Source organism: Felis catus, chromosome B3, assembly GCF_018350175.1.
Source record: "Felis catus isolate Fca126 chromosome B3, F.catus_Fca126_mat1.0, whole genome shotgun sequence".
NCBI classification, from domain to species: domain Eukaryota; kingdom Metazoa; phylum Chordata; class Mammalia; order Carnivora; family Felidae; genus Felis; species Felis catus.
Window position 1 is genome coordinate 88008668 of NC_058373.1, and position 20259 is coordinate 88028926.

Sequence of the window (20259 nt, forward strand, 5' to 3'; positions counted from 1 at the left end):
TGTGTCTTTGGATCACTAGTGTCTGAGGTTGTGTTCTCTAGAAGTAGATGCTGAAAAGAGTTAGGGGTTCAAGGGATCACCACTAATGAAAGGAAGGGGGAGAAAGCAGGATTAGGCAAAAGGTGAAGTCAAACTACAGTGCAGCTCTACAAAGCTTCAGTTAACCCAACAGGGAGCTCTGGAGTGAGGAATGCCTGTCAGAGTGTCTCAATTGGGCTGAAATGCCTGGCACCTTTGTACTCTCTTGTCATTTATCCACTAGATTCGCCAGATCATGCAGGAAGGGGTGATCTTGGGTAAGGTGGCTCTCTGCAGCTGAGACAGACCTTGAAGTCGTTGTCTGCCAGAGCCTACCTGCTACCTGTACTCCCTGCAGGTGAGCAGAAGGTCTTACCTTAAAGAGAGAATATGGAAGGGCCATCTCTATGTCTTCCACACCAGTCTGAATCTTAATCTTTCTTGGGCCTATCTCTCACTGCACATCTATCTACCATGGTAACTGTTTTCAAAGGCTTTGTTCTACTACCCTCTCCCTAGTAAAAACTATCCCAGCTTAATTAGTTCAGCTTATCCCATGTAACTTCTAATCAAGTTTCTCTGTCTTACGTATTTATAGAGCAACAGGCAGCTGGGTAAAGAAAATATGTTCCCATTTTAGGAAATCTGATGTACTAAGAGACAAGATAGTATAGTATCAGATTATATAGTATCAGAGACATATAGTATTTCTGATTATATAGTATCAGAAATAACATCACCAAGCAGAAGCACAGCATTCATGATTTTGTCTTTGTATTATCATGGAAAGGGTTGCTCTGTGATATTAGCTCTAAGATACTGAACATGTGTGGCTTTGATGATTCATTCTTTAGCTTTATACAGTAAGTACTCTTATCTCCTGTATCGTCTCTAAAGAATGCCATAGTTCTTCCAAATCAGTATTTCTGACTGAGTGTTACCATGATATCTTCCTCAGCAGCAGTATTATATTTTATTTTTTAATTTAAATTAAAAAAAATTTATTTATTTTAATTTTATTTAAATCAAAAAAAGTTAATAGTGTAGTAATGGTTTCAGGAGTAGAATTTAGTGATTCATCACTTACATACAACACCCAGTCCTCATCCCAACAAGTGCCTGCCTTAATGACTATCACCCATTTGCCCATCCCCCCAACCAACACCCCTCCAGCAACCCTCAGTTTGTTCTCTATTAGTTAAGAGTCTCTTATGGTTTGCCTCCTTCTCTGTTTGCAACTTATTTTTCCTTCCCTTCCTGTATGTTCATCTGTTTTGTTTCTTAAATTCCACATATGAGTGAAATCATATGATATTTATCTTTCTATGACTTATTTCACTTTACATAATACACTCCATTTCCATCCACATTGTTGCAAATGGCAAGAACTCATTCTTTTTGATTGCTGAGTAGTATTCCATTGTGTATGTGTTTATATATATGTATGTATATATATTGCAATTTATGATATTTATTTTTTAAATTTTTTTTAAATTTTTTAAAATTTACATCCAAATTAGTTAGCATATAGTGCAACAACGATTTCAGGAGTAGATTCCTTAATGCCCCTTACCCATTTAGCCCATCCCACCTCCCACAACCCCTCCAGTAACCCTCAGTTTGCTCTTCATATTTATGAGTCTCTTCTGTTTTGTCCCCCCTCCCTGTTTTTATATTATTTTTGTTTCCCTTCCCTTATGTTCATCTGTTTTGTCTCTTAAAGTCCTCATGTGAGTGAAGTCATATGATTTTTGTCTTTCTCTGGCTGACTAATTTTACTTAGCATAATACCCTCCAGTTCCATCCACATAGTTGCAAATGGTAAGATTTCATTCTTTGTGATTGCCGAGTAATACTCCATTGTGTATATATACCACATCTTCTTTATCCACTCATCCATCCATGGACATTTGGGCTCTTTCCATATTTTGGCCATTGTTGACAGTGCTGCTATAAACATGGGGGTGCATGTGCCCCTTAAAACAGCACACCTGTATCCCTTGGATAAATGCCTAGTAGTGCAATTGCTGGGTCATAGGGTAATTCTATTTTTAGTTTTCTGAGGAACCTCTGTACTGTTTTCCAGAGTGGCTGCGCCAGCTTGCATTTCCATATATATATATTTATTTATTTTTAATTTTTTTTTCAATGTTTATTTATTTTTGGGACAGAGAGAGACAGAGCATGAACGGGGGAGGGGCAGAGAGAGAGGGAGACACAGAATCGGAAACAGGCTCCAGGCTCTGAGCATCAGCCCAGAGCCTGACGTGGGGCTCGAACTCACGGACCGCGAGATAGTGACCTGGCTGAAGTCGGACGCTTAACCGACTGCGCCACCCAGGCGCCCCTATATTTACTTTTTTAAAGTGTGTTTATTTTTGAGAGAGAGAGAGGGAGGGAACCAGTGGGGGAGGGGCAGAGAGAGGAGACAGGATCTGAAGCAAGTTCTGTGCTGACAGCAGAGAGCCCAACCTGGGGCTCAAACTCACAAACAGTGAGAACATGAACCGAGATAAAGTCAATTGCTTAACTGACTGAGCCACCAAAGTGCTCCTCCATTGTGATATACATACATCTTCTTTTATCCATTTGTCAGTCAATGGACATTTGGGCTCTTTCCACAATTTGGCTATTGTTGATAGTGTTGCTATAAACATTGGGGTGTATGTGCCCCTTCAAATCAGCATTTTTGTATCCTTTGGATAAATACCTAGTAGTGCAGTTGCTGTGTTGTAAGGTAGTTCTATTTTTAATTTTTTGAGGAACCTCCATACTGTTTTCCAGAGTGGCTGCACCAATTTGCATTACCACCAGCAGTGCAAAAGAGATCCTCTTTCTCTGCATCCTCGCCAACATCTGTTGCTGCCTGAGTTGTTCATGTTAGCCATTCTGACAGGTGTGAGGTGGTATCTCATCGTGGTTTTGATTTGTATTTCCCTGATAATGAGTGATGTTGAGCATCTTTTCATGTGTCTGTTAGCCATCTAAATGTCTAGCAGTATTATATTTTAATATTGACCCAACACTTGACCTGAAAAATGCATCAGCAATTAGATAATATCTAAATAGCATAATATGATCATCTTTATGGTAAAAATTGATGCTTTGGTTTCTTATTTAAAAAATTTTAAACGTTTATTTTTAAGAGAGAGACAGTGTGCCAGTGGGAGAGGGGCAGAGAGAGGGAGACACAGAATCTAAAGCAGGCTCCAGGTTCTGAATAGTCAGCACAGAGCCTGATGTGGGGCTTGAACCCACAAACTGTGAGATCATGACCTGAGCTGAAGGTGAATATTTAACCAACTGAGGCAGCCAGGTGCCCTGATGCTTTGGTTTCTGTAAACCAAATGTTCTTATCTCTTTCACGTACCACATCTACACTTGGGTCTGTTAGAGATGGTTGACATTATGCTACCACATTTCAGATATCTTGTTAAATTATATTTAAGTGATGATCTGAAAATACAGTGAAATAATCTGAGTATATTATACAGTAAGAAAGTAGGAACATTTCTAGTAGAAGAAAATCTCCAGGCTAGTATCTTAGGCAAGAATTTTCTCCTGTTTTTCTTGACTCACATTTCCTTAAAGCCAATCAATAGACAATTTAAATTTAGCTGGGTTCCTAACTTAAAACAAAATAAGCATGTGACTCTTAATCTTGGGGTTGTGAGTTCAAGTCCCATACTGGGTGTAGAGATTGCTTAAAATTAAAAAAAAAAAAAGTCTTAGAAAACAAAATTAAAGTAATTAGTTCACAATTTAGCTGTAATGTCTTTAATATTGAATACAAAAAGTATAAATAATTTTAATAAATATTCTTGATTTGATATTATAAATTATGCAAATAATTCTGTGCCAAATTTTGAAGCTGAAGAGTTAATCCTTCTTTAAATGTCTTTGACAAGTTTCTAGACTTGTAAAAGTTTTCTTTTTTTTTTTTTTAATTTTTTTTTTTTCAACGTTTATTTATTTTTGGGACAGAGAGAGACAGAGCATGAACGGGGGAGGGACAGAGAGAGAGGGAGACACAGAATCAGAAACAGGTTCCAGGCTCCGAGCCATCAGCCCAGAGCCTGACGCGGGGCTCGAACTCCCGGACCGCGAGATCGTGACCTGGCTGAAGTCAAACGCTTAACCGACTGCGCCACCCAGGCGCCCCTAGACTTGTAAAAGTTTTCAAGAAACTAACCTAAAGCTTTTTGGGCGTGCATGTATATAACTATGCAGTGTTCTGATTGCAAGCCAAATGATCCTCAAATTCATGCTGTATCAGATTCTTTCTAAAGATGTAAAAATCTTTGATCTGACACAGGCGGCTTCTTACTAAAGTTTGTTTTTGGAAAACGAACAAAAAACACTGTTTTTGTTTTGTTTTGTTTTAGGATCCTGAAATAAAAGCCCTTCACCTTAGCTTGCTCAGGTGCTAGATATTTATTTATGTCAAGCATTAGAGGGAAGTGTGATGTCACACAACTGCTATATTCTGCAAACCATGTACACTGTGGCATGCCCAAATATAGAGAAGAGGTACAGCAAAGAAGGACTTAGAAAAATACTTTCTCAAGATTGAAGTAGACAGGTGTGGTTTCCCCAGATCTACTGAGATCTAGTGTTTTACATAGAAAGTCCCAATATAGGGCTTTGATCCTTTTTAAGCAGCAATAACATTCAAATAACTGATCTTCATAGCTTTATTGTTATTTTACAACAAGATATGCCCCTGGTTTTTTTGTTTATTTATTTTTGCTATGTCCCTGATTTAAAAAAAAAAAGGCAAATAAAGTACAAAGAAAAAGTGAACACAACTTGGAATCATACTATATGTTCTCACTGTATGGGGGAGGATTCTTGTAGATATCTCTCTCCAGTGACAGAAATATGCAATTTTTTTTATTTAAAAATTTTTTAAACATTTATTCATTTTTGAGAGACAGAGACAGAGCACCAGCTGGGGGGCGCGGGGGGGGGGGGCAGAGAGAGAGGGTGACACAGAATCTGAAGCTGGCTCCAGGCTCTGAGCCATCAGCACAGAACTCGATGAGGGGCTCAAACTCACAAACCGTGAGATCATGACCTCAGCTGAGCTTTTTTTTAAAAAAAAAAAAAAAAGCTGAGTCATGACCTTAGCTTAACGACTGAGCCACCCTGGTGCCCCAGAAATATGCAATTTTAAATACATGGAATAATACTGTACTTGTTGTGTCTGGAATAGTTTTGTTTCAGATGGTAATAGACATCATTCTGTTGTGGCAAAGTATAGTGTATGAATAGGGGCAGTCGAGTGTCTAGATTTAAATTTCTTCTCCACTCACTATGTGGCTATCGGCAAGTGATTTAATCTATCTCTGTGTACCTCAGTTACCTCATATGCAAAATGGGGATGATAATGTTACCTACCTTAGACAGTTGATGTGGGAGTTAAATCAAACAATTGTTTAAGACAATACCTGGAACATATGAAGTACTTACCACATTTTAACTAGTTCTCTTCTTATTATTTTTATTTTTATTTTATTACTTTTTTTTTTTAATTTTTAATGTTTATTTTTGAGAGAGAGAGAGGGAGAGAGACAGAGCATGAGCAGGCAAGGGGCAGAGACAGATGGAGACACAGAATCTGAAGCAGGCTCCAGGCTTGAGCTGTCAGCACGGAGCCCGACGTGGGGCTCAAACTCACGGACCGCGAGATCGTGACTTGAGCCGAAGTCAGATGCTCAACCGACTCAGCCACCCAGGCTCCCCTCTTCGTTTTTTTTTTTTTTTTAATGTTTATTTATTTATTTTGAGAGAGAGTACACACGCACCAGGGAGGAGCAGAGAAAGAGGGAGAGAGAGAATCCCAAGCAGGTTCTGCATTGTCAGCACAGAGCCCAACATGGGGCTCGCTCAAACCTACAAAATGTGAGATCATGACCTGAAAAGAAATCAAGAGTCAGACGTTTTACCAACTGAGCCACCCAGGTGCCCCAATTAACTATTACTCTTACAATTTTCAACTTCATAGTAACACTGAAGGTTTTTAAAATATGAAAGTGGGACTTTTTTCAAATAACCTTCATCATATTTCAAAACCATGCTTTTAATATAAATTATTACTGCTTCTACATATAACTATATACTTTCTCCATTGATGTTGGTATTTGCATGAGACAAATACTCAGTTTGCATTTATTGATTGATCTACCTGAAGACTTTAACAGAAAGAGATGAATTCTAAAACAGGTTTAAGAACTGTCCTGTTGAAGGCAAGGTACCTTTAAGTCAGACGGTTTTACACAGGTCACTTTTACAATCCATGAGTCCAACTAAAAATCTGTTAATTATTAAACCATTATGTATTATCTGGAGACCTGACACTGCAGATTGTGAACAGACAGCGTTTGTCCCTCAAGTTAAATCTAAACACCAATTGAAAAATGTAATTATCAAGAGATTTAAAAAAAAAACAAAACTTTTTGTCTTAAATTTAGTAGAGAAAGTGGGATATCTCTTGTTTTGACTGGCATAAACAGGTCTATGGCCTAAACAATTGGTTTAAACCTTGTTTGAGATTCCTGCTTGTTTTAGCATGGCGGCGCTTGGAGTTCACAGAACTCTCCTTTTGGTAATTTCTCTGACAAAGTGTCTGGAGGGCACAAAACTGCTGGCAGACTTTAAAAAATGTGGTGACTTGGAATGTGAAAGTAAGTTTGTTTTTCTTTTTTGCCTTCTTTTCCTCTTAAACTGAGGTTCTGAAATGACATAATATGTTATTGTGGGCATGTATGATAGAAGTAAGCATTAATATCATTGAGAAATATTTGCAGCTATAAAATATACTTCACTAAAAAAAGAAAATGCTAGCAGCAAAGCATTTTGTAATAGTTTTTAATATAAATATATCAAAGGGCAAAGATCAGCCCGATGTATAAATATATCGGAAATTATAAAGATATTAATCCAGGCCTCAAAAACAAACAAATCAGCACTTTTCCTAGTTTTTAAGATAGCTATAATTGATTTGTATTGATTTGTATTATTGTCTAAACTTTATCAAACAATCATTTCTGTGTTCATTTATTATGTAAAAATATTAAAATCAGTGTTAGGAGTGCATAATTTTATTTATATCCTTGAACATTAAATTTCTCCTTTCTTTTACAAAGAAAAATTAATTTTCATTTTACTGGTTAAGAAGTTATTTTCTGTTTTTAGCATTATGGTGCAAAAGGAATAGTATCACAATATATTACAATTGTTTTACATATATTCTATCTCTCCAGTATGTGAGAATTATTTTTAATTTGCAATATGTAAATTAAAAATCCAAAATATTATTAGTAGAAATGTAAATAATTTATAAGTAAATTTTTATGAGTACACATTTTCCTTAATCATTTGGATATGCAATTTGATATATAGAGATTTACTAGATGATGTTTTATAACAATAATAATCTTTCTTTCCTTCTTTATTCTTCATCTTAGTTTCCTTAGGGCCAGACACCAAACATAGAAAGGAACATTCAAATTCATAGTAATTTATAACATTATTTTAACTTTAATTGTATGACTTAATCAAAATGTTTTACATATGTTAGTATAATTATAATAGGTAATATGTATATTACTTTATGTATTGAAGGGCTAGATCTAGTATATGGGATTGTGACCATTCATAATTATTGAGGGCCTATTATTTGTTGGGTCTGGAGGGGTAGGAGTGTATACCTAAGAATAAAATGAAATGTCAGATAAATTTCTTGCCCTCCAGGAATTTTCATTCTAGTGACAGGTCAACATGAAAAAGTAAATATCAATACAGCATAAGAATAATAGGTAATATTGAAGTTCAGAGAAGGGCAGAACAGGCTGGACCAATTCAGGATGTCTCATAGAAGAAGTAGAATATGAGTTGACCATGAAGAGAGACTGAAGAGTTTCTGAAGGAAAGAGCAGAAAGAAAAAGCTCAGAATATGGAAGGCAGATGTTGCAGTGCAAATAACCTCAGTGCAAATCTGGCTCCACCATTTATCAAGTGTGCGACCAACTTTCTAAGGTTTAAAGGATCATTTGTTAGATCGATACAAGATTATTGACCTTATAGGTCTGTTTTGAGGATTCAATAAAATAAAGATATGAAAGAGCTATCATAATGCCTAGAATATACTGTAGTCCCCTTTACCCATGGGTCACTTTCCATGGTTCTAGTTACCTGCGGTCAACCATGGCCCAGAAGCAGATGATCTTGCTTCTGACATACAGTCAGAATGTCAATAGTAGCCTAATGCTACGTCACAGTGCTTACCTCATGTACCTCACTTTATCTCATTTTATTTAGTCATTCTATCATCTCACATCATTGCAAGAAGTGTAAGTACAGTAAAATAAGATATTTTGAGAAAGAGATCACATCACATAACTTTTATTTTATTTAAAAAAATTTTTTTAATGTTTATTTTTGTGAGAGAGAGAACAGGGGAAGGGCAGAGAGCGAGAGAGAGAGACACAGAGTCTGAAGCAGACTCCAGGCACCGAGCTGTCAGCACAGAGCCCAATGCGGGGCTCAAACTCATGAGATCATGACCTGAGCTGCAGTTGGACACTTAACCGACTGAGTCACCCAGATGCCCCAGCATCACATAACTTTATTATAGTATATTGTTATAACTGTTCAATTTTACTATTAGTTATTGTTTTTAATCTCTTACTGTTCCTAATTTATAAATTAAACTTTATTATATGTATGTATACATAGGGAAAAACATAGTATGTAGGGTTTGGCCCTATCTATGGTTTCAGACACAGAGGTCTTGGAATGTATCTCCCTCAAATAAGGGGGACTAACTACTGTAGTAGGTACCAGGAAGAAAACGAATTATCTTTACCTTTCCTTCCTGACAGGATGGTAATAACATATTCCAGGGACAATGGACAGATGAACTTGACTGTAAAGGAATAAGAGGAAGTCATTTTAAATAAGGAAGAGGAGCAGGTTATGGATAGCCTTGGACACCAAGCCAAAGAGCTTAGAATTTATTCTGTGTGCAGTGGGAAGTCAACGTAGGTTTTTGAGGTGATAAATGATATGAAGCAATTAGCATTTGGAAATACATAGGATATACTGGAGGAGGGCAAGATGGGAGGGAGATAAATAACATTTTAATTTAAATTGTGTGTTTTTCTTCACATGTTTACATAGCTTTAATAAGCAGAGTCTTAGCCATGAGAGATTACAGAGGACCTGACTGCCGATACCTGAACTTCACTAAGGGAGAAGAGATATCTGTTTATGTTAAACTTGCAGGAGAAAGGGAAGATTTGTGGGCAGGAAGTGTAAGTATCTAGTCTTAAAAACTGAATGTAGAGTAAATGACTAGTTTGCACAGAAAAGCTGCTTTTCATCTCTAAAGGAACTTTAATAATTTCAAAGCACTTTACATATATAACATATATGTAATATATATTTAAAATATTTATTAATTTAAATATTTAACACATTTAAACAAACGAAAAATGGTCATGTTCAGTCTTGGTTTCAGAATTTCTATAAAAGTAGTGTTTTGGGAAGGCAGTTTGGTTGGGATAGAGAACTTAAGAGTGCCTTGAAATTATTTTTATGTAGCATGCATAGTTTCTGAACTTAGGTTTTATATTTACTTGGAGAATAAAATTACTTTAAAAGTGCCAGCGGAGATTATGGGACATCTAGTCAACACCAACGATAATGAAAAGATGCTATGGTAAGCAATTTTACTCCCAAGCTGAACAAGCATGACCCACCTGATGCACACATCTTTTCCATTTTTTTTTAAACATTTATTTATTTTTGAGACAGAGAGAGACAGAGCATGAACGGGGGAGGGTCAGAAAGAGGGAGACACAGAATTGGAAGCAGGCTCCAGGCTCTGAGCTGTCAGCCCAGAGCCCAACGCAGGGCTCGAACTCACGGACAGCGAGATCGTGACCTGAGCTGAAGTCGGACGCTTAACCAACTGAGCCACCCAGGCGCCCCCATCATTTCCATTTTGAATATGCATCAGATTTCTCTGTTGTGTAGCCTTTGTGATCACTATTTGAAGGAGAAGATTCTACTTGGATCTATCCTGCTTTTTTAGCAGCAGGGGCTGTATGACTGAACGGCTGACTCTCAATGGCCAGAATTATTTGGCTTCTGTAGTTCCCAAGATTCCTTACTGCTATAGTCCTTTAAACATGCCAGTGTATGTCTTTGAACACATTAGAGGCAACCAATGCAGCTGTAAGAAAAATGACACAGTAGGTATCATAAGAGAAAAAGAAAGCATTCTTTCTTGCTTACTATGTATGAGAATGATAGTTCCACACAAAAGTGGCATGCAATGTGTAGAGCCAGGGTGAAGTTTCAAGCATACTTAGTTTTGTGCATTAGGTGATTAACCCAGGCAGGCAGCTGTTTAAGAGACCACACTATGGAATTCACCCACAGACTGTCAGTTTCCAAACAGCTGCCGCAACTGCAGAGCTGGAGAATCACAGTTGAGATGTAATGGTGCTGGATGAAAGGACCAAAACACGTTTCAACTTTGCCTGGGATAGGAAATGGGCTAAGAGTGCTGAAACCTTCACTCTCAGGGGACATCCTCCATGTAATTAAACTGGATTAAGAAGATCTCTGCTACCAAGGTAGCCCCAGAAAAGTTTTATGGAACCAAATCCTCCCTGGAGGACTTACAGATCTTTGCTGTATTGATGAATCCATCTTGGCCCTTCAGAGTAAAACATCTTACTTGATTCTGTTATCCTAAAAAATGCTGAATATGTCACAGCTCCATCTAACTTGGCTACTGCCACCATTCTTCTGCCTTTTGATAGCCCATGTTTACTAGTGTAAATCTGTGGTCCACCTGGGTAAAGAAGGTCATTAACAAACATAAAAAGGAAGAAAATGAGTATGTAGGATGGTTTTCCCTCTGAAGTTTAAAAAAGTGACATTTTACAACTTGGCTCTTTGTTCCCTCAAATTAATACTATTGTTTTGAATAACAGGCACATCTGGCTGGCTCAGTTAGTAAAGCAGGTGACTCTTGGTCTTGGGGGCTGTAAATCTGAGTCCCACATAGGGTGTAGAGATTACTTAAAAACAAAATCTTTTTTAAATGAAAGAGATAGAGGGAGAAAGAGAGAGAGAGAGAAATGGGGAAGGGCAGAGAGAGAGAGAGGAAAAGAATCCCAAGCAGGCTCTGCACTGTCAGCACAGAGCTTTACGTGGGGCTTGATCCCATGAATTGTGAGATCATGACCTGAGCTGAAATCAAGAGTCAGACACAGGGTATTCACTTTTGAATGCCACTTCTGTGTAAAGAGAGCTCCCATGGTATTCTTACTTTCTGATCTTATACTCTAATAAACTTTTGCCTGCTGCTCACTTAAAAAAAAAAAAAAAGACAGACGTTTAAACAGACTGAGCCACCCAGGCACCCCTAAAAAGAAAATCTTAAAAAAAAAAAAAAGGAATATGATTTCACTTACTTTCTTTTAGACAGCAAATGAAAGCCAATTAATGTTTGTGATTTAATATAGATGAAAGCCAAGGACATGGGACAAAATTAGGCCCAATAATTATTATTGCTTTGATAACTCTTCCTTGTTAATCTTCATTCTTCATTTTGGTAGAAAGGAAAGGACTTTGGATATTTTCCCAGAGACGCAGTCCAGACTGAAGAGGTGTTCATATCTGAGGAAGTTCAGATATCAACTAAAGTGAGTATTAAATAACAGTTCAGTTGTTAATTGCATTTAAATTTTCTTGGCTAAAATAGTTTTCTGTAGTATAAGTGTCTATTGGTTAAGTATCTTGTATAGTGAATACATAAAATAGTTGGTTTGGGAACTCACTCTAAGAATAGTTTGAATATGTGAATAAAATTAGGTTAAGACAAAGTTGATGACAGGCATATTGCTTTCTGAAAAACTGACAGGCAATAGAGTATAGTAGTGAAGAACATAGATTCTGGAAGTAGACTGAGTTCAAAGCCTGACTATGGCTTTGTATGCCTTAATTTTCTCATCTGTAAAATAAAGATAATGATTATATTATGGTGCTACTTCACAAATTTATGGGGAAGGATGAACATAGGTAAAGTATATAGAACAGCATTTAGTAAGTGCTATATAAGTATTAGATATTATTACTAATGTTATTATCCTACTGGGACAAAATTTATTTCCCATCACTCCCTCTGGGTCTTATATCTGTGCAACCTCTTTTGCTATTGAGTTTTAAGTGAGCTTGATAATGTTGGATTTGATAATGTTGGGCTTGATAATGAGAAAGGGAATCAGAAGGTGACTTTTCACTTAATTTTAAAAATATTTATTTATTTATGTATTTATTTATTTAAAGTTTTATTTTCAGTTATTTTGAGACAGAGAGAGAGAGAGAGAGAGAGAGCGAGCGAGCACAAGCTGGGGAGAGACAGAGAAAGAGGAAGAGAGAGAGAATCCCAAGCAGACTTCTCACTCTTAATCACGAACCATGAGATCGTGGCCAGAGCTAAAATCAAGAGTCAATGCCCAACTGACTGAGCCACCCAGGTGCCCCCAGAAGGTGACTTTTCAATATATGAGTCTGATTAGCCCATTTAATTCAGATTCTAGGCTAAGGCAACTCACCTTAAATAAAGTCAGTGTGAAGTGAGTCAGCCTAGTCACACAAACTGTCTATTATGTGGCTCTTTCCCAGCATAAATTCTGGGATTAACAGTCAGTTTACTGTATAATTTCTGGTACTGTCAATTTTCGTTTTTGTTTTTAAAGACAGAATTCTTATTTATTTATTTATTTATCTATTTATTTATTTATTTATTTAAAAGTAGACTCCATGCCCAATGTGGGGCTTGAACTTATGGCGCTGAGCTCAAGAGTCACATTCTCTGCTAACTGAGCCAGCCAGGTATCCCTGATACGTCAGTTTTATCTCCAAAATATATATGGAGTATATTGTCTACTCATCATTTTCACTCTCCCCATAGCCCTAATCCAAGGCCTCATCATTTCTTTTTTTTTTTAATATGAAATTTGTTGTCAAATTGGTTTCTGTAAAACACCCAGTGCTCATCCCAACAGGTGCCCTCCTCAGTGCCCATCACCCAGTTTCTCCTCCTTCCCACCCCCCATCAACCCTCAGTTTACTCTCAGTTTTTAAGAGTCTCTTATGGTTTGGCTCCCTCCCTCTCTAACTTTTTTTTTTCTTGCCCCTCCCCCATGGTCTTCTGTTAAGTTTCTTGGGATCCACATAAGAGTGAAAACATGATATTTGTCTTTCTCTGTATGACTTATTTCACTTAGCATCACACTCTCCAGTTCTATCCACGTTGCTACAAAAGGCCATATTTCATTCTTTCTCATTTCACATAGTATTCCATTGTGTATATAAACCACAGTTTCCTTATCCATTCATCAGTTGATGGACATTTAGGCTCTTTCCATAATTAGGCTATTGTTGAAAGTGCTGCTCTAAACATTGGGGTACAAGTGCCCCTATGCATCAGCACTCCTGTATCCCTTGGATAAATTCCTAGCAGTGCTATTGCTGGGTCATAGGGTAGCTTGATTAGAATACTATACTGTGTGCCTGGGTGGCTCAGTCAGTAAGGTTTCCAATTCTTGGTTTGGGCCTCAGGTCATGACCTTCAGTTTTGTGGGTTTGAGCCCCAGATCTGGCTCTATGCTGGTGGTGTGGAGCCTGCTTGGGACTCTCTCTCTCTCTCTTTCTCTCTCTCTCTCTGCCCCTCCCTTGCTCATGCTGTCTCTGTCTCTCTCAAAAAATATATACTTAAAATACAAAAAATAAATATACACTTAAAAAATTAAAAAAAAAATACTACAACAGGGGCGCCTAGGTGGCTCGGTCAGTTGAGCATCTGACTCTTGATCTCAGCTCAGGTCTTGATCTCAGGGTTGTAAGTTCAAGCCCCGAATTGGGCTCTGTGCTGAGCATGAAGCCTATTAAAAAAACAAAGAAAATAGAATACTACAATAGCCTTCTAAATGATTTCCTCATCTCTACATTTGCTCTCTTCAAATTCATTCTCCAAAAAGGAATGGAGCAATGGATCTCATAAGAACAAAAACCAACCCTCCCCCCCCCCCAAAAAAAAAATCAGATGCCATTCCTTTGCTTTACAGCCATTTAATGGCTTTCTATTGAACCTAGAATCAAGCCCTGACTCCTCACCCTGGCCCTACTTGAGCTGCTCCTGCTCTCCCCTCGCTCACTATGCCCCAGGCCACAGTCACCTATTGACTGTTCTTAGAACATGCCAAACACTTTCCCAGCCCAGAGACCCAAACAGGCTGTTGCCTTTGTTGAAATTCTTTCCCCCAAGTTTTTCACTTGGCTGGTTCTTTCTTTTCCTTTATGTCACCACTTAAGCATCAGTGCTTCAGAGAGGCTTTCATGATTCTTGTGGAATTACTGCATCTTAACCACAGATTCCTGTTTATGTCCTCCATAGCACTTACTAGATTTCATAATTACTTTGTTTCCCTTTTGTTTACTGTAGAATTTCAGCATCTAGAACAATGCAGAACACATAGTAAGTATATAGACACCCCACATTCTTAGGTCAAGTTCCCTGGGAACAGACTCTGAGGTAGACCTTTGCACTCACGAGGTTTCCTGGGGAAAACTCAGGAATAGCACCTGTGAGGGATCAAAAGAAAAAGCAGCTTTGGGCAGACAGAGAAGTTGAACTGTGATGTAGTTGCAACAAAGGTCTCAGTTGATTCAAGGAATTCTGAACCTGGGATGGCCTTTCAGAATTGCACTGAATAAGAAGCAAGGTGTTGGGCTTTTTCCCCCTTGCATTACTGGGTCATCTGAGGTAGTGTTACTTGGGCTAGGTTAGTTTAGTGTTTACTATAGACAGCTACTATTCCAAGCATTTCATTCATTTAATCCTCACAACACAACACCCCTATAAAGTAGGTACTGTCATTATTCTCATTTTACAGATGAGGAAACTGAGGCATAGAAAGGTCATATAATTCACCCAAGATCACAGAGATGAACTTGGCAGGGTCAGTATTTAAACCCAGATGGTTGGTTCCAGAGTCTGGTCTCAAGCACTTACTAGATTGCAGTGCATAAAACATTGTAAAATGTTAATTTTGAAGTTTACTTTTTAAAAGTTCTGAACTGTATTCTCATTTCATAATGATCATATCCAAAGAGCAGCACATATCACTGTTTCATACCGTGAGATTAAAAAATAACAATTTTGGGGTCCTTGGCTGGCCCAGTCAGTAGAGCACGTGACTCTTGAACTCTGGGTTGTGAGTTCAATCCCCACATTGGGTATGGAGACTATTTAAAATTAAAAAAAAAATAGTAGTAATAATAATAACTTAACCATTTTTCTTCTTGATTATTTGGTTGTTCTGTGAGATGAACAAGAGGATTCCCCACCTCAACTGGCTATGTAATATCTCAATAAAAGAAGCCTAAATGTTTTAGTGCAATTAAAAATTTTTTTTCTTAATTTACATCCAAATTAGCATCTAGTGCAACAATGATTTCAGGAGTAGATTCCTTAACGCCCCTTACCCACAACTCCTCTAGTACCCTCTGTTTGTTCTTCATATTTAGGAGTCTCTTCTGTTTTGTCCCCCTCCCTGTTTTTATATTATTTTTGCTTCCCTTCTCTTGTGTTCATCTGTTCTGTGTCTTAAAGTCCTCATATGAGTGAAGTCATATATTTGTCTTTCTCTGACTAATTTCATTTAGCATACTACCCTCTAGTTCCATCCACATAGTTGCAAATGGCAAGATTTCATTCTTTTTGGTTGCCGAATAATAACCCATTGTACATACATATACCACATCTTCTTTATCCATTCATCCATCGATGGACATTTGGGCTCTTTCCATACTTTGGCTATTGTTGATAGTGCTGCTATAAGCATCGGGGTGCATGTGCCCCTTAGAAACAGCACACCTGTATCCCTTGGATAAATACCTACTAGTGCAATTGCTGGGTCATAGGGTAGTTCTAATTTTAATTTTTTGAGGAACCTCCATACTGTTTTCCAGAGTGGCTGCATCAATTTGCATTCCCACCAACAATGCAATAGAGATCCTCTTCCTCTGCATCCTTGCCAACATCTGTTGTTGCCTGAGTTGTTCATGTTAGCCATTCTGACAGGTGTGAGGTGGTACCTCATTGTGGTTTTGATTTGAATTTCCCTGATGATGACTGATGTTGAGCAGTTTTTCATGTGTCAGTTGGCCATCTGGATGTCTTCTTTGGAGAAGTGTCTATTCATGTCTTCTGCCCATGTCTTTACTGGATTATTTGTTTTTTGGGTGTTGACTTTGATAAGTTCATTATAGATTTTGGATACTAACCTTTTATCTGATGTGTCATTTGCAAATATCTTCTCCCATTCTGTTGGTTGCCTTTTAGTTTTCCTGATTGTTTCCTTTGCTGTGCAGAAGATTTTTATTTTGATGAGGTCCCAGTAGTTCATTTTTGCTTTTGTTTCCCTTGCCTCTGGAGACATGTTGAGTAAGAAGTTGCTGAGGGCAAGATCAAAGAAGTTTTTGTCTGCTTTCTCCTTTAGTATTGATGGCTTCCTGTCTTACGTTTAGGTCTTTCATCCATTTTGAGTTTATTTTTGTGTATGGTGTAAGAAAGTGGTCCAGGTTCATTTTTCTGCATGCTGCTGTCCAGTTTTCCCAGCACCACTTGCTGAAAAGACTGTCTTCATTCCATTGGATATTCTTTCCTGTTTTTTCAAAGATTAGTTGGCCATACGTTTGTGGGTCCATTTCTGGGTTCTCTATTCTGTTCCATTGATCTGAGTGTCTGTTTTTGTGCCGTACTGCAACTTTTAACCAGGCCTCCATGCTTTACAGTCTCTGGTCTGTCTGAAGTGTCATCATGTGCTGTGAAATTCCCATCTCTTAAATCACCACGCAGTTGAATGTGCCTGTTCAGTGCACTCTTAGGAGAAGCAAGATTTTGTGGACATATATACATTTTCATCAGGAGTTTATTTTCAGAATATACTCAAAGCCTTGATTTTTCTTTTAGGTATATCATCGACCCTGAGCAGTCAGTTGTGATATAAATGTTTGAGGTTAGGAGATCTGATTTTAGTTTATGCTGTGTGTCGAGCTAGTTTTATGGTCTTGGGAAAATCATAGTCATTCATTTTAAATGATTTAGGGAGGAATAAGGAATTTTAGTGTATTTATGTCAATCATAATTTTTTTTCTATTAGGAATCTGATTTTCTTTGTCTTCTTGGAGTAAGCTATACATTTGAAAATGAAGACAGTGATGGCAAAAACATATATCCTTATGAAGAAGATAAAGACCAAACATTAAATGTATATGAAAATGATTTTCAGACAGACTCTGGATTTTATTCAACTTCTGAAAGTATGTTGTTGGAAGATCAATTTCCAGCATCGGAGGCTCCTGAAGATATCAGAAGTTCTAGTGAATCAAAAGATTGGGAAGAAGTGGAAGCTGGAAGTCTGGAAGAGGATTCTATTCCTGAAGTCATTCATATCCCACCATCCTCAACTGTGTCTGAAGTGAAAGGATGGTTTGGATTTGGAAGAGAACAAGCTAAAGGAAAGACTTCTGAATCAGTTGTTGAACCTCTACAAGAAAGTTCATTTCCAAGCAGAAAAGTAGCAGGAAAAGATGAGAATGACCTAGAGGAATTAAATAATGATGAGCCCCAGACAGAACAAAATCAAGAACCAGAATCGGAATTCGATTCAGTGCCAAAGAAACAGTCTGAACTAGGTTCCATCAGTCCTCCAGCCACTGGTTGGTTTGGGGGTGGTTTTACAAGTTATTTAGGTTTTGGAGGTGAGGATACAGGGCTTGAATTATTGCCCGAAGACAGAAGTTCACCACTACAAGATGCTCCTAATTCCATACCATCTGAGGAAGAATCTACAGTTCCATGCACAGAAACATTAACAGAAAAAGAAGACGCAATCACCAATGATAGCTCAATTCTCAAACCAAATTGGTTTGATTTTGGTTTTGGTATGCTAGGCTTTGTATATACCAATGAAGATAAAATTATGTCAGATGATGGAAAAAGTGAAGAAGGAAGTGGAGGAGATAAACATGAACATCTTCCAAAAAGTAAATTTGACCCTGAAAAGGAACAAGAAATAAAAACAATAAAAATTATAGAAACTGAAGATCAAGTAGGGAATGAAAGAGTCTTAGAGAAAACAGATGATTCTGATACATTACCATATTTTAAAAATTTCTTATATAATTTTGACAATCCTTGGAACTTCCAGGACATTCCAAAGGAAACAGAATTGCCATCTCCCAAACAGATGCAGGATGAAAATAATGTAGTTGACAATGATGAAACAGAAGAATTTTCAGTTGAAAATTATCAAACAGATAATATGAAAGTTATGATGCTGAAAAGCAGATACAGTCAGTCAGGTTTGTATAAAAATATCTATTATGTAACTTATTTTTTAAACATAATTTATTCTTATAAGTACAAATCAGATTAAAAAAAAATCCAGAAATCCATGTTTCTCAGCATATTCAAAAGTCAATAACAATCTTATCAACTACCCTTTTATTAATTTCTGGTTTACTCTGGGAATTAGATCTTAGTATTATAAAATAAAATACCAAGGTAAAAAGAATGATTGGAGATACATAGATATTCCAAGAAGATCTTAAGGTATTTTACAATAAATTTTAATTTTTATCAAAGTAGTATATGTAAACAGGTTTTATATAAATAGTGCTAAGCCTATTTTTTTTCTTTTTATACAAAAGCAACTTGTTGCTTCTGTCCACCTCTACTCTTTCTTCTGTCCCAGGGACAATAATTTTTCTTTCTTTCTTTCTTTCTTTCTTTCTTTCTTTCTTTCAAGCAAATTTCTTTTAGTATTTATCTCTATTTTCTAAATAGAATCTTTATATTGTTCTGCTTTGATTAATTTCGACAATGTGCACTGACTTTCTATTTTCATTAATGAGGGTTTCTGCTCATTTACATTAACTTTTTAGCTTATTAACACCTTCCCAATATAACTATATTTGAACGGTTTTCTATCAATTCTGGGAGCTAAACAGAAAACTATGGAAAGGGGCAGAGTATCACAGGATACTTCTAGATCTAGCATCTAAGTATTTAGCAATTTCTATGATTAGAAACGTGGATTCTACTTTAAGTAAAGAATTATATAAAATGACTTTCTCACATTTCCATTCTGATGTCTCTCTGATGGACAGATTAGAAACTGCAAATATTGGCCAATAATACAGGAACAACTGAACCTTAGGATGATAGATAACCTTTCATAAGAAGAGATCAACAATGTTGCACACTCAGGAAACACATAATTTCCATTCGAAATGATTGATTTTCTTGAATTTTCAGAAGAACTATATGTTATTTCTTAATAGTCTCCAAAATGTGAGCTCTTAACTGAATTAATACCTTCAACCAGAATGTAGACTTATATTCTTACCCTTTGCTAAATGAGAAATGGGTACGTGTAATGCATGACTAAAAATAGATTGTCAAAGCCTAAAGAGGAAATGATTTTGTTCTACACTTGTTGGATCCTAAAGGAATATTTGTGAAAAAGCAGATAAGAGTAATTGAGAAGAATAAATGAGACTAAAATAAAGCAAAACAATATCAAAACAATATGAAATAACGAAGATTTAAAATATAGATATATAAAAATATTTTAAGCATATTTATAAAAACTCCAAGGCATACTGAACATCACTTTAGTAGAATTTATTTATTATTTCATATAGTGATGCTAGGAGAACTTCTTTTTTTTTTTTTAATTTTTATTTATTTATTTATTTATTTATTTATTTATTTATTTATTTATTTTTAAATTTTTATCCAAGTTAGTTAGCATACAGTGCAATAATGATTTATGGAGTAGATTCCAGTGATTCATCCTCTACATATAACACCCAGTGCTCATCCCAGTGTCTTCCTTAATGCCCCCTGCCCATTTAGCCCATTCCCCTAGCCACAACCCCTCCAGCAACCCTCAGTTTGTTCTCTGTATTTCTCTATATTTAAAAGTCTCTTATGTTTTGTCTCCCTCCCTGTTTTTATATTATTTTGGTGAGAATTTCTAAATATGAAAACAGGAGATCAAACGAGAATAGGACATTTATGCAATTACAACTAATTTTGAGGGATTTTATGAAAATATTAGGAAATTCCTTTAAGCTTCTAAAAA

At 36.8% G+C, this 20259-nt stretch overlaps 1 protein-coding gene across 6 annotated transcripts in view; it reads left to right on the plus strand.

The window, feature by feature from the left end:
* Positions 1 to 6372: 6372 nt before the first annotated feature.
* The window catches only part of MIA2 (MIA SH3 domain ER export factor 2), a 110676-nt gene continuing 96789 nt past the window's right edge, over positions 6373 to 20259 (plus strand). For 3 of the 6 annotated variants that reach the window (XM_019832953.3, XM_045059846.1, XM_045059851.1), the window contains exons 1-4: positions 6374 to 6704; positions 9203 to 9336; positions 11656 to 11742; positions 17269 to 18472. In XM_019832953.3, the coding sequence (XP_019688512.2) occupies positions 6590 to 6704; positions 9203 to 9336; positions 11656 to 11742; positions 17269 to 18472 (1540 nt within the window). In that variant the 5' untranslated portion in view covers positions 6374 to 6589. Of the gene's footprint in view, positions 6705 to 9202; positions 9337 to 11655; positions 11743 to 17268; positions 18473 to 20259 lie in introns of all 6 variants that reach the window. The other 3 variants (XM_045059847.1, XM_045059848.1, XM_045059849.1) reach the window with 2 other exon arrangements.